General features: G+C 40.2%; 1 protein-coding gene across 5 annotated transcripts in view; it reads right to left on the reverse strand.

Annotated features, from left to right (window-relative positions):
• Positions 1 to 12,986, reverse strand: part of OSBPL3 (oxysterol binding protein like 3) — a 181,074-nt gene that overhangs the window by 32,030 nt on the left and 136,058 nt on the right. For all 5 annotated transcript variants that reach the window (XM_044246243.1, XM_044246242.1, XM_044246244.1 and 2 more), the window contains 3 exons: positions 6,978 to 7,112; positions 5,963 to 6,056; positions 1,314 to 1,564 (listed from right to left, as the gene is read on the reverse strand). In XM_044246243.1, coding sequence (XP_044102178.1) covers positions 1,314 to 1,564; positions 5,963 to 6,056; positions 6,978 to 7,112 — 480 coding nt within the window. The remainder of the gene's footprint in view (positions 1 to 1,313; positions 1,565 to 5,962; positions 6,057 to 6,977; positions 7,113 to 12,986) is intronic.

Consider the following 12,986-nt stretch of genomic DNA (forward strand, 5'->3'; position numbering starts at 1 on the left):
TCCACAAATGTTGACTTTCTACACTTGCTTTAGAAGCCATCTGCCTCCCTTTGTTCAGCAGAAAGTCTCTAGGAAAGAATAATAAAGAAGATAAAAAACACACAGCAGCTTTTTTCTTAGTCTTATTATCATTAGTTATCAAAAAAGTCTCTTTGACGGAGAAGTCCCTGGAGACCGTGGAACAGTGGGATGCATCTCTTGTCTAGCTCTCTTCATCCACAGAAGATGAAGGGGCATCCATGCCCCTTCATCTTCAAATCACTAATGTAAAGACGTTTCAGTAAGGGTCAAAACTAGGAAACACTTAGAATTTAGAAAAGAATGGTGTCCTCCATCAGTGAGAGGACGACTTAGGGTCAGGTCTACGAAGCCCAGGGAGGTGTGCAGACTCCAATTTAGCCCACGAGCAAATGCCCAGCACAGAGACTGCATTCAGGGGAAGACACTGAGGTCCAGCCACCCATACCAACAATGACCTTACCGTGAAGCAGGTAACATACGAGGGAGCCGAGAGAGGAAGGGACACTCAGTGTCAAAAAACAAAGTCAGCTAGTCACGGAGAGGGCTGATTTGGCCGTCACCTGACCACCAGGGTCCATTCTCTCCACCCCACAGGACAGGGGAAAGATGAGAAACATCTGGGGAACCCTTCACTGACCAGCCCATCACTTGATCAGAAGTAATACCGAGTAAAGAACAGAAGGTGAATTTTTCTAAGATGAGACTTTTTTTTTTCCCTTTCCTTTTCTTTTTTTAACTTACTCTATAGCATCAGAGTAGGGTTGGAACAATCATCTTATGTAAAAGCCTCCACTACGAATGTTATTTTCAAAAATCTAGCTGATTGTGGGACCATTCCAAGAATAAACAAAGCATTCTCAAGGGAAATATACCCGGGACAGGAAAAACAGCTTGAGAAATTAAATTCTGTCCACCCAGGATAGTAAAAAATAAACATGCAGGCAGCCTTCAAAATATGGTTTCCAGTCAGGCATATCGGGACAATCCCTTGGAAGGTTCTGGAGAAAAAGGAAGCGTGACACCTCAGAGCTGAACTACCCAGAGGCACTGTCACAGAGAAGCTCCCCACCAAATGCCAACTCCTGACACATGACTGCGAACCGCTAGGCACAGGGGAACTAGAGGCTGGTGAGCCAGTAACTCATCCGCAGAAGAATCCAGATGATGCGCAGAGGCGCGCCCAGAGCTCTGGCTCAGGCCGGCTTAGCTCTGCTGGGCCGTGGGAAGGGCCTGGGGGCGGCCAGGCTGGGGGGCTGCAGGGGACGACAGGACCACCCAGGTTAACTCCTCACCATCCTTTCCAAGGCGTTGGGGATCTGGGCGGCCTTGTCCAGGAGCTCGCTGTACTCCAGCTCCTCGCACAGCCGCTGCAGCGTGTTCAGGGGCTCGTTCAGCTCCACCGGCATGGCCACTTTGGACAGGTCTTTCCCGATGTTGTTCCGCAGGATGTTCCACAGGCTGACGGCGCTGGCGCTGGGGCACGGGGCCGGCAAGCAAGTTCTTCGCTTGGACTTGGCTTCTCCGCCGCTTTCAAGCACAGGCCCTGAAAGGGAATTCAGCCCCGTGGTTTGCAGAGGACTTTTTATTATATTACTTAAAAAAACACAGAAATAAAAACCTGACCCAGCAAGTACTCGATTCTACTGTTAATCTCAGTTATCTAGGACTGAAAGCCAGACAATGAAAAGAATGGACGCAGAGCTCGACTGAGCACCGAATATGACGTGCGCTAAAACCCACAGACTTTTTTTCACAGGGAGGTCTTCAAGTCCCTTACTCAGAAGCCAGTGCCACAAAGCTTAAATATACTTAGGGTAAAACTGGAAACTGGATTTCTATGCTCCTAGCAGTTACTATCTATACTTTTAAACTTTTCAGGGTTTTGTTTTTTTTTAAAGTAGTCTCCATGCCCAGAGTGGAGCCCGACAGGGGGCTTGAATTCCTGACCCAGAGATCAACACCTGAACAGAAATCAAGAGTCAGATGCCTAACCAATTGAACGACCCAGATGTTCCTAAATTCTTCCAATTTTTTTAAACTTTTTTTTTTTAAGATTTTATTTATTTATTTGACAGACAGAGATCACAAGTAGGCAGAGAAGCAGGCAGAGAGGGAGGAAGGGAAGCAGGCTCCCTGCTGAGCAACAAGCCGGATGAGGAGCTTGATCCCAGGACCCTGGGATCATGACCTGAGCGGAAGGCAGAGGCTTTAACCCACTGAGCCACCCAGGTACCCCGACTCTTCTAATTTTTAGAAAGCACTACAAACTCTGCTTTTTTAAAGACAATCTTTTTTTGTTTTTTAAGATTTTATGATTTTATTTATTTATTTGAAAAAGAGAGAGAGAGAGAGAGAGAGAGAGATAGACAGTACAAGCCAGGGGAGTGGAAGAAGGAGAAGCAGGGAGCCAATGTGGTGTCCATCCCAGAACCCTGGGATCATGACCTGAGCCAAAGGCAGTCGCTTAACCAATGGAGCCACCCAGGCATCCCTGATTAAAAACTCTAAAGCCTTTAAATATCTCTTCAAATTCTGATAACAACAATTGTTTATTACAGAAAAAAATGGTAATGAAAATAAAAGTCTTCCATTAATCCCATTACCTACAAATAGTAGCTATTTATATTTTGGAATATTTTCATGTAGTATTTTCTCCAACCACAGAGCTCATATAGCACATCTAGTTTAATGTTCTGCTTATTCCCTTAATTATTTTTCCATGTTATTTAGTATTTTTATAAAATATCATTTATAATGACTGTAAAAGAAATTCCATGCTATGAATATGCCATAATCTACTAAATCATTCCTCTATTATTGGGCTTATAGATTTGTTTCAATGTTTTGCTATGAGGCAAAAAAAATAAAATAAAATAAATCCACTAGTGACTATTTATATTCTTAAGATTTGATTATATCTCTGAGTATTTGCTTCGGATATGTAGACATGCAATTACTATGTCAAAGACTATAAACATTTTTAGACATTTGATTCATAGGATCAGATGGCTCCTCAAAAACGCTGTATCAATTTCCTATTTACCAGCAGCACATGTGTGTCCATCTCTTGAGAACTTTCCAGGATTATCATCATTTGTTTTCAATTTTTGGCAAATTTTTGAAATTTGGACAGTGTTATTTCCTTGTTTCAACCTTCATTAAAAAAATTCCTAGGGTGATTTGGAATGCTTTCATAAATACGTCCTTCCTGAACTGTCTGCTTTCCTATTTCTAACCAGGATATATTTCTTTCTTTTTATATTTGTTTAACAATCAAATCACTGTTTGGCATTTATCTTTAAATTTAGACCATGTGGTTCATTGATGAAACAAACACTTGCATCTACCAGTCTTTTCCTTTGTGACACTTGCATTGGCTCAGGCTCTGACATTCTTTTCCCATCCCAACTGAGCCTATTTTCAAACAAAATCTCACCAACATAGGAGAAAGGGGCATTTTATCTGCATATATTTATCTACTAAAAATAAATATTTAACATTTATTCATTGTAAATCCAATAGCTCTGAATAAAGAGGCTGCTTTGATAAACAGAAAAGTATGAAACTGGGATCATACTTTGCAGTTTCACAGTAACCTAAGCATCCAATTAATTGTTGAATTTAATTGCTTGACATAAGCAAAAATATGATTTACCCAAGTAAATAGCTGCAAATAAAAGTAATTTTTAAGAACAGTTTTCCACATCATCTCAAAATATTTTCTCTGATTACACTAACCTAGATTTTGAAACAACACTACATGACGACTATTATCTACAAATAACTAGTATCTATCTAGTTTTTACTCTGGAGCAGCAGGTCTTCAAGAATTTTACATATATTACCTTCCATATTTTTACATATACTTTACATATATCATCTCTTGAGTAATTTGCCCTAGAACACAGTACCAGTGAATGGGAGAGCTGAGGTTAACCAAGAGAATTTGGTCATGAATCCATATTCCTAAGCCCGGAACCTCCCACAACACCCATCATAGTGACAGGGGATCCTAATATTTGCCTCCTGATTTGGGGAGGAAAAAAATAAACAGGAAGCACTCTAAATATCTAGCCTTTCTTATGGACTCAGAAAAATTCTCCTGTCTTAAATTATCAAGAACTGGATTCAATCCCTATTTCCTTTTGTAGGCAAAAGTGTGTCATATGATGCACATGTTATTTCTACATCCATTCTTTTCAGTAGAGTACTGAGGTTTAGAAGTCTAATCTTCAGTGGAAACAGTTAAACTGGAAGACACCTATTTTTACTTCTAAATACTGCTGAAGAAGAAAGCTGGTTTTGGCTCAGTGTTGGTTAAAGCCAAGGCAATGTGTTGGTCAGTATTCCAGCAAAGTGGCTGTGCAACAGGATGGAGTGAACTGGCCCTAGCTTCAATGCTTCTCCTGGCTGATGTCAGCTCAGCACAGCTGCAGTCCTACGTTCTGGGACAAGTCTTCCATTTCCACTATACCCCCTGAACCTTCTAGCCTTGCACTCCCCTTGGTCCCTCCCCAAGGCCTCAAAGAGAATGAGGGCGTCAGCGTTTGCCTGTCGTCCTCATGCATGGCCAGAGGGCCATTTTAGTGTGTGAGCTGTGTGTCAAGGGAATGTGATGTTTCTTTATCTTCTTTCAATTCACTTCCTTGTTTTTCTAGAAAAAACAAACAGCTCCCATATTATTGGCTTTCTCCTTTGAACCACTGGTTCTCAGACTTTTCCACCAAAGGGTTCATCTCTCCAGGAACATTTCAAGCAAGATAGAGTATAATGAGCATCAAACTTCTAGCAGGTCTGATGCTAAAAGGATGTTCTGCTAGAAAATGGTAAAATTACCTGCCTTTTTCATGGTCCCTAGAGAGCAGGCTCTTTGGCCTTCAGAGGGCAACTCATCATCATTGTAATTCACCCATACTTACTAACCGGGGAAGCACCAACACAGAAAAAGCACTGACATGGTCCCTCTCCTCTGGATAGATATGAAAAGAGGTGGTGCCCATTATGTGATACAGACAAACCTCAAGACCCCAACACGTACTGAGTACCAGGACTGCAAACATCTGATGGTACAGGATCCATGCAGAGGACTGTCCAGAGGGCTGACACCTTCCTAAACAGACGTTAGTCTGCTTCTTCAGCTCCTACATGGGGACTGTTTGGGGAGACACTCTGGGTATCCCATGGTACAAAGTAACATTTCTTGGGCATCGCTTTGCTCTTGGGATCAAGCAGTAATAAAGGAGTATCTCAGGATACCTTGACAGCCCCATCCTCCTCTCTAGGAGGTAGCAGTTACCTTTAAATGTGTTACCTTGAAGAATCTGAGGCTAAATTACTTAGAGGGGAGCCTGGGTGGCTCAGCCAGTTAAGCGCCTACCTTCAGCTTAGGTCATGATCCTGGAGTCCCAGGATCAAGCACCATGGGCTTTCTGCTCAGTGGGTAGTCTGCTTCCCTGCTCATGCTTGCTCTCTCTCTCAAATAAATAAACAAATAAAATCTTAAAAATAAATAAATAAATAAATATTTATTTATTCATTAGACCCGACCTTTTTATTACATGATCCCTATAGAATTCCTAAATCATGAAAACCACTAGGTACCTAAAGGCAAAAAGCTACATATTAATATGTTTGCTGAGAGAACATGTAACCATATCAGGGGTATCTGTTGGACTAATTTTTGATATTTATATGATCATTGGTATACATTCACTTTATAAAATAGACATTTTTATGAGCTGACAAATTAACCTGAATGAATATAGTTTTCACACATGAGTGCTGTCTCCCGCCTAGACTACATAAACCTCAAGGGAAGGGAGCATATCTTTTCTTAAACAGAATGTGTTATAGTTCAGTGCCTGCAGCAGATACTCTGTGTATGCTTGTTAGTATTCTGTGCAGACCCAAGCTTTCAGACATCAAATAATTTACATCTTACCCAAGGTCTGTCTCTCATTATCTAGGTCATTACTGAGATTGTCTAAGGAAAGGTTATCACTTATGTCACTGACATAGGAGTCCTCTTCAGAAATCTATGGGAAAAGAAACATACATTAGAATAAGAAACAAACCAGATTATCATCACACCTTTACTCCAAATTATCAAACATCTTGAAGCCCACATTATAAAACTCCAGAAATAATTTGGGGTTGTTTTCATAGAGACCCATACACCAGTCTGCCTAGAAGGTGTTCATGATAAACACCTGTTATTAAAATGTTTATACTTTCTTGACCAGTTATCCCAAAGAAAGCACAAGTTAACCTGAGACTATAGTATTACAGAAATTCTTATTAATTCACACTGCATTTACACATGTGTTTGCATGGAACGAGTTCTAAATTGTCTTTGAACCATTTGTGAAAGAAAAGAATCTTCTATGAAAATTAAATAAGAATAGTACTTCTATACTAAAGGGGTAAAATTATCAATTTGCATTTTCACAAAATAATGCAAACTACGATACTTGCTTGTTCAGGAAAGTAAGATTTTTATGCATCAATTTAAGACAATATTATTATATGTTATAAATGAATTATTATAATAGCCATATTACAAGAATTATCATAATATAATAATGGCATGTTATAAATTAATATTGATAAATTCACTGATTAAAAAAAACCCAAGATGCTAATTTCGGGTCCTGCAGTAGAAATAAATTACATTATCAAACAGCTAATAGTTAAAATGATGAACAGGTAATTGAAAAGAGATAGAACAAATCAAGTAACAGAAATGAGGTAGTACCCAACACCTTCTACTTTTGCAACCTCCTCCCTAAGGTCTTGTATGTTTTTGTGTTTTTTGGGGTAGGAGTTACAGGAAGATTCTCAGAATGTAATGGTAGAAAGAGGCCATAGAGTTAAGTATTTCTAAAGACAGGTATTTACTGAACAAGTAAAGCAACAAAAGAGATTTTGAGGCACCTAACTAAAAACAGGGCTCAAACCTCATTTTCTGAAGAGCTGGGAGATAACAGAACTTCCTGTGCATCAAAAAACTCGGAAAGGGAGTCAGTGATGGAGAGTCTACTCTCGTTGGAAAGCTGATGGACCAGAGCTCGGCTGTCATCTCTGGAGTTTTCCTATTTGAAACACAAACACAAAATTGCATATAATTAGAAACAGTCTCAAGAGAAGCAAAATAAACAACTGATTTCATTGCACAAGACACAAGGTCACAGGTGCATGCAAACAAGCAGCTCAAAGCAGAGGTCAGCTCCCAGGTTGAGAAGAAGCAAGACTCACAAAAAACAAAATGAGAAACGAAGGTGTCCCCTATATGGGCCCCTCACTTCATAGGCACTATCATTGTTTAGGTACATGCAACAAATGCAAAGCAGACTGCCCAGGTCAGTCTTCATTCCATTTAAGAGGGGGAAAATTCCAACACTCTCTGAATCATATCCTCTTATTCTCTACCACTGCAGGATGTTTCTTTTAATTCTAAAATTTCTTCAGAATTGTACTCAGTGTATGTCCTTGCGTGGCTGATTCCGGGCAACGTGCTTTCTTCTGCCACCACGCTCTCCCAGAGGCCAACATGCTGCTTTTGTGGCATCCCTTGATAAATACGGTGTTTTGCCCCAGAAGTGCCCCTGGTGGCAAATCATTCATTATTCATGGCTGAATGAGATAAATACTCTTTGTCAGTCTCTCTCTAACACAATGACTCTGAGAGGGAAGGAAACTCCCAATCCGCTTTGTAAGCCTCCCTACAAACAACACCAAGGCATATCATGATTTTCTCACCTTGCTTGGTCCTCCCTTCCGGACTTTGCTGGGTCTAAACCTTTCCTCTGGGAAGGACCGAACTACTTTGTTTGGGAATGCGCTTTCTAGTCAGTTTGCAACTGCAAATTCAATACAACTCAACAAATTGAACAACTGCTCTATGCTGGCTTTGGGGAGATAGAAGGATGAATAAGACAAGGTTTCTGGCCTGAATGAGCGGCACAGAGAACGCCCCCAACACAGGAGGCCAAGACTGTGGAATCGAAAGTACTACAGAGGAGAAGAGGAAGGTGAGATTGATAGATTCTGTTTCGGGCTTTGGCTTAGGGAGGGCTTCACAGAAGAGGTGACACCTGATTGGACCTTGAGGAATGAGAACAGACTCAGGACACGATGACTCGATTCCTTCAAATCGGAGAAGACTTTTGCCCTGAACTTCCCTCCAGCTTACATTTCTCACAGGGCAGATAAAGGAACTGCTTCTGCATCATTGTGCATCTGATAAATGAGTCCCAGAATAATCTGGGGAACAAAAGTAAAAGTGGATTATGTCTTTTCCAGAAGTTTTTTCATGAGTTCAGGCTATACTCTTCAGTTTCAAAAACAAATTATATCCAAGATGGGGATACGATAACAGGTGGCCACGGCAGATTTTCAAAGTGGTCCCTGTGTGGAATGTTTGCTTCAGGAACACATTTAAATGGCTCTCCCCTCCTCATGGATTCTTTCTAAATAGGATACCTGGTCATTCAAAGGTCTTACCTATTTTACTATCTATATAGCCTGTGAAAAGCAAGCTTCTTCTCTGCCCTGACAGAGATCACTTTATGACCGACAAACAAGTACCACAGCTATTACATTCAAGGGAAAGTCACATCTCCTCCAAAGAGGAGACGCCATAGGGAATAACTGAGCTCCTTCAGTGCTCACTGAAACAACAGAATCTTCCTGTCTTGATGTGCCACTGCCATATAAGACTCTAATGATTTATTTACTTGTTCTATTCATTAATTCATTACTCTCTATCACCCTCCTTCTAGACGGGTGGATCAGGATGGGCTGATCAACAGGGAAAATAATACACCTTGCCCTAGCCCCTTCTGGCATTCCACCCCTCCAGACACTTCCTGTTAATACCCACTGAAAACTCAGTGGGACTACAGCAGCCCCATGCTCCAGCACACTACCCTACAGACACGGGACCATACTTGTAAATATCAACTTGGACAATTCAGTTCAACAATCTCCCCACAAGTTTAGGAGGCCTGAATGGTGGTTTATCTATTTTTTACATTGAAAAAAAGATAAACAGAGAAAAGGGAAGGAGAGGAACACTCATAATCCTATCACACTAAAACCACTATAAGCATTTTGATACATTTCTCTCCCATCCTTTTTATACATGTGGTCTTGCTTTGTTTTAAAATAATTGTCTATATGTATGTGTGTGTGCATATATATAAAACATATATACAATATATATATATATAAAACTTTCTCCTAACACTGTACCACAATAGTTTTTTTAAAAAATAAGCATTTATCCTGAGGATAAAAGTAGTTCATCTTCAAAATAGAAAGTACAGAAAAATGTAAATAAAATACGTATCATTTAAACTGAGGGGTTTGAAGTGGCGGTGGGTGGGAGGTCGGGATACCAGGTGGTGGGTATTATAGAGGGCATGGATTGCATGGAGCACTGGGTGTGGTGAAAAAATAATGAATACTGTTTTTCTGAAAATAAATAAATTAATTTAAAAAATATGTATTATTTAAAGCTTCATCAACCAGATGTGGCCCCTGTTAGCCTGTTGGTATATTTTTTAATATTAAAATATTTGTGTGTATATGTATGCATATGTGTATATGTTATATATGGATACATAGATTTAAGTTTGAAATACTGGGATCACACTATATATAGTCTTTATATAATCTGCTATATTCATTTAACAGTATAAACTTTTTTCCAGGTTGTTAGTTTTTTGAGACATTAACTTTAGTTGATAGATAATACTTTATTATAAATGGGTGTTACAGAGTGACCCTTTTATGTATTGGAAATTAAGCATGTTTTCAAATTTGAAAGATGGTGAACATGTTTGCAAATATCTTTTGTAAATAATGAGACATTATCATTATTTTTTAGAATCAGTTCCCAGGAGGCACCTGGGTGGCTCAGTGGGTTAAGCCTCTGCCTTCTGCTCAGGTCATGATCTCAGGGTCCTGGGATCGAGCCCCGCATCAGGCTCTCTGCTCAGCAGTGAGCCTGCTTCCCCTTCTCTCTACCTGCCTCTCTGCCTGCTTATGATCTCTCTCTCTCTCTCTTTCTGTCAAAAAAAAAAAAAAGAAAAAAAAGAATCAGTTCCCAGAAGTAGAATTATTAAAAACGTTTATAATAATATAAATAATACCTAATTACATTAACAAATAAGAGAACCTCTGTTTTCTCTAAAATCTCTAAGGGCATAAAATAATAATATAATTTAGAAAAATTCTTGTTATCTAATTGTTCTAATTTGCATTTCTTTGTTAAGAATTAGGTCAACAGTTTTTTCTTTTAAAAAATCTCACTGTAGAGATGTTAACATTGGTGGAGACTAGGTCAGGGTACTTGGAAACTTTGCATTTCTTTGCACTTTCTTGTGAAATTTTAGGTATCACAAAGCCCAAAGTTTTTTTTTTTTTTTTAATCTGTGTTTGGGTTTTCTGGTAAATTGTGTCCCTTTTTCCATTCATTTGTTGAGGTCTTCAGTTGCTTATGATTACCTACTACTTACATATTAAAGACATTATCACCTAATTCACAATATCTGAGTCTGTCATTTTCACTGAAAATATTTTTCCTTGTGTATTATTTGTCTCCTTATATTTTCACACACACCATTTTTTCCCTAAAAAGTCCCATCAGATCGAGTCAACATTTCTTTTTTAATTTCTCTATTGTTTCCAAGTTTAGGAAGTCCTCCTCGCTCTAGCCATTTGATAAATCTTTAAATCAATCTTTCAATTTCAGTTTTTATATTTAACTCTAATTTACTAGCAATTCATTTAGTGTGCAGCGGAAAGATTTAAACTGGTTTCCAAATTGCTTTTGAGCTGTGCCAACCAAATTGATTGAATAATCCATCTCTTCGCCATTGATTTTCGAGCCTCTTCTCTCATATATGTTTCTTTTATACGAAATGGTGTTTATGCCTGAAATAGTTATTCCGTCCATTCTCACACCATCCCCAGCGTATCTTCACTCCTGGAGCCTCACTAGGTCATATTTTCTGGCCTGGCACATTCCTCAATATATAGCAGTGGATCCTACTAAGAAAACAGTTCTGACTCACCAGCTATGGACTGAAATCCCCACTAGGTCGCTACCTAGCTGTGTGCCCTGGGAGAAGCTACTTAACCTCTCTGGTTTCTTGTCTCTAAAATGAAACTACCATTACCTACCTCAAAGAACTGTGGTTAGGATTTTGTGAGTTAATGCATTCAACTGCATATGGACTCTAGCCACGAGGCAATTAGAAGAAGCTCCCTTCCTCTCTGACATTGCTTTAAAGTTCTTGCCTAATTGTCTCTTAAACGGACTGTAGATTCAGTAGAATGTTATCACCCAAAGTCACTTAGCCTTTCATTTGGAATCTAAAATAATGTAAGAACTAATAAGCTGATAATATTAAATGTTCACATTCAGAAACCCAAAGCAGGAGAACTTAATAGAACGTGGGAGTAATTTCTGATAGAAGAGGGGGGATTTTAGAATCTAGGAGCCAGGTTCAATGCCAAAGACAGGTAATCTGTACAACTCAGAGGTAAGGGACAAAACAGAAACACAGAAAAGAGAGCACCCTGGGCTGACCCCACTGTGGGGACTGTCATTCCCTGACAGAATGCTTGGGAAGTCTGGGAGCCGTCTAAGAAAAATAAGCAGGAGGGGCACCTGGGTGGCTCAGTGGGTTAAAGCCTCTGCCTTTGGCTCAGATAAGGATCTCAGGGTCCTGGGTTCGAGCCACGCATCAGGCTCTCTGCTCAGCGGGGAGCCTGCTTCCTCCTCTCTCCCTGCCTGCCTCTCCGACTACTTGTAATCTCTAACAAATAAATAAAATCTAAAAAAAAAAAAAAAAAAAGAAAAGAAAAAAAGCGGGAATGGAATTTTTAGGCTCTGGGGCGGCCACTTCCACTCACTCTCTGGTTTCCTGAAGACAAGAATGTCTCTTCCCTTTCTGGAAAAGTGAGCCTGAGTCACTCAAGTGAAAAGCAGGATAAGACATGGAGAACAGAAAATCCCTATAAGAGGAAGCAGCAAGGAGAACACTCCATCATCAAGACTCCAGAAGGTTGTTTTGGAAAGTGTGAATGTGGGGGATACCACTGTTTCCCCTCAAGGATATCTGAGCCTTCAGGTACATGCCTTGTGAGATCAGTTTAAGAACATGCATCGTAAAGACTTATGATTCTATACTTTCCTTTCCAAAATGCAAACAGCCCCAAGTATGCACACTAAGCATAAATACATAGAGCCATAAATGTGGGGTCAGCTTGCTTAAGCTGATAAATACAATTAGGTGGTAGTACTATTTAAAAGGTAAGTACTGCTTCGCAACAGGTATGCAACCCCACGGAACACCCTGGCTCCTGGTGGCCAACGGCACTGAGCGACAGCCAGTCAGAGTGACTGCGCCCTGCTTCAGCAACCATGCACGTTCCCTCGCCCAGGCCTAAAATGAAGGTCAGTCCGGTAATGTTCAGGTGCTCAGCTTCAAAGATGATTCAGTTTAGACTGGGCTAAAATGACTGGAAAGATCTCTTTGTGGGGAGTGAGTGCACAGAGGAATACCATGGTCAACTGATGCGTCTCAGAAGTAACAGCAGCCTGGGAGCCTCTGCAGAGACAATTAGGTCCCTCATCAGAAAAGAGGGTCCCCTGGACGTGTGGCCCAGCCCATGGTCCCCGTGGCTGCAGATGCCCAGGCCTCGTCCTTGGTGCTGACCGATATCAGCCAGTAGTCTCCTGGGGCTTCCCACAGAGTGAAGGATTGTGTGAGGGCTTTGTTTTCTTTGAGGATAGGAAAAGGAGGAAGAGGGATTAAGCATCAACATTAGAAACTCCTTTTAAAAATGTACACACACACACACACACACACAAGTCTTGTATATTCCCTTCCTTCTTTTCATTATAAATACTCTCAGTCTAGTAAGTTTGTTAATGAGAAATATAGCATATCTGA

Source organism: Neovison vison, chromosome 4, assembly GCF_020171115.1.
Source record: "Neovison vison isolate M4711 chromosome 4, ASM_NN_V1, whole genome shotgun sequence".
In the NCBI taxonomy this organism is placed as follows: Eukaryota; Metazoa; Chordata; class Mammalia; order Carnivora; family Mustelidae; genus Neogale; species Neogale vison.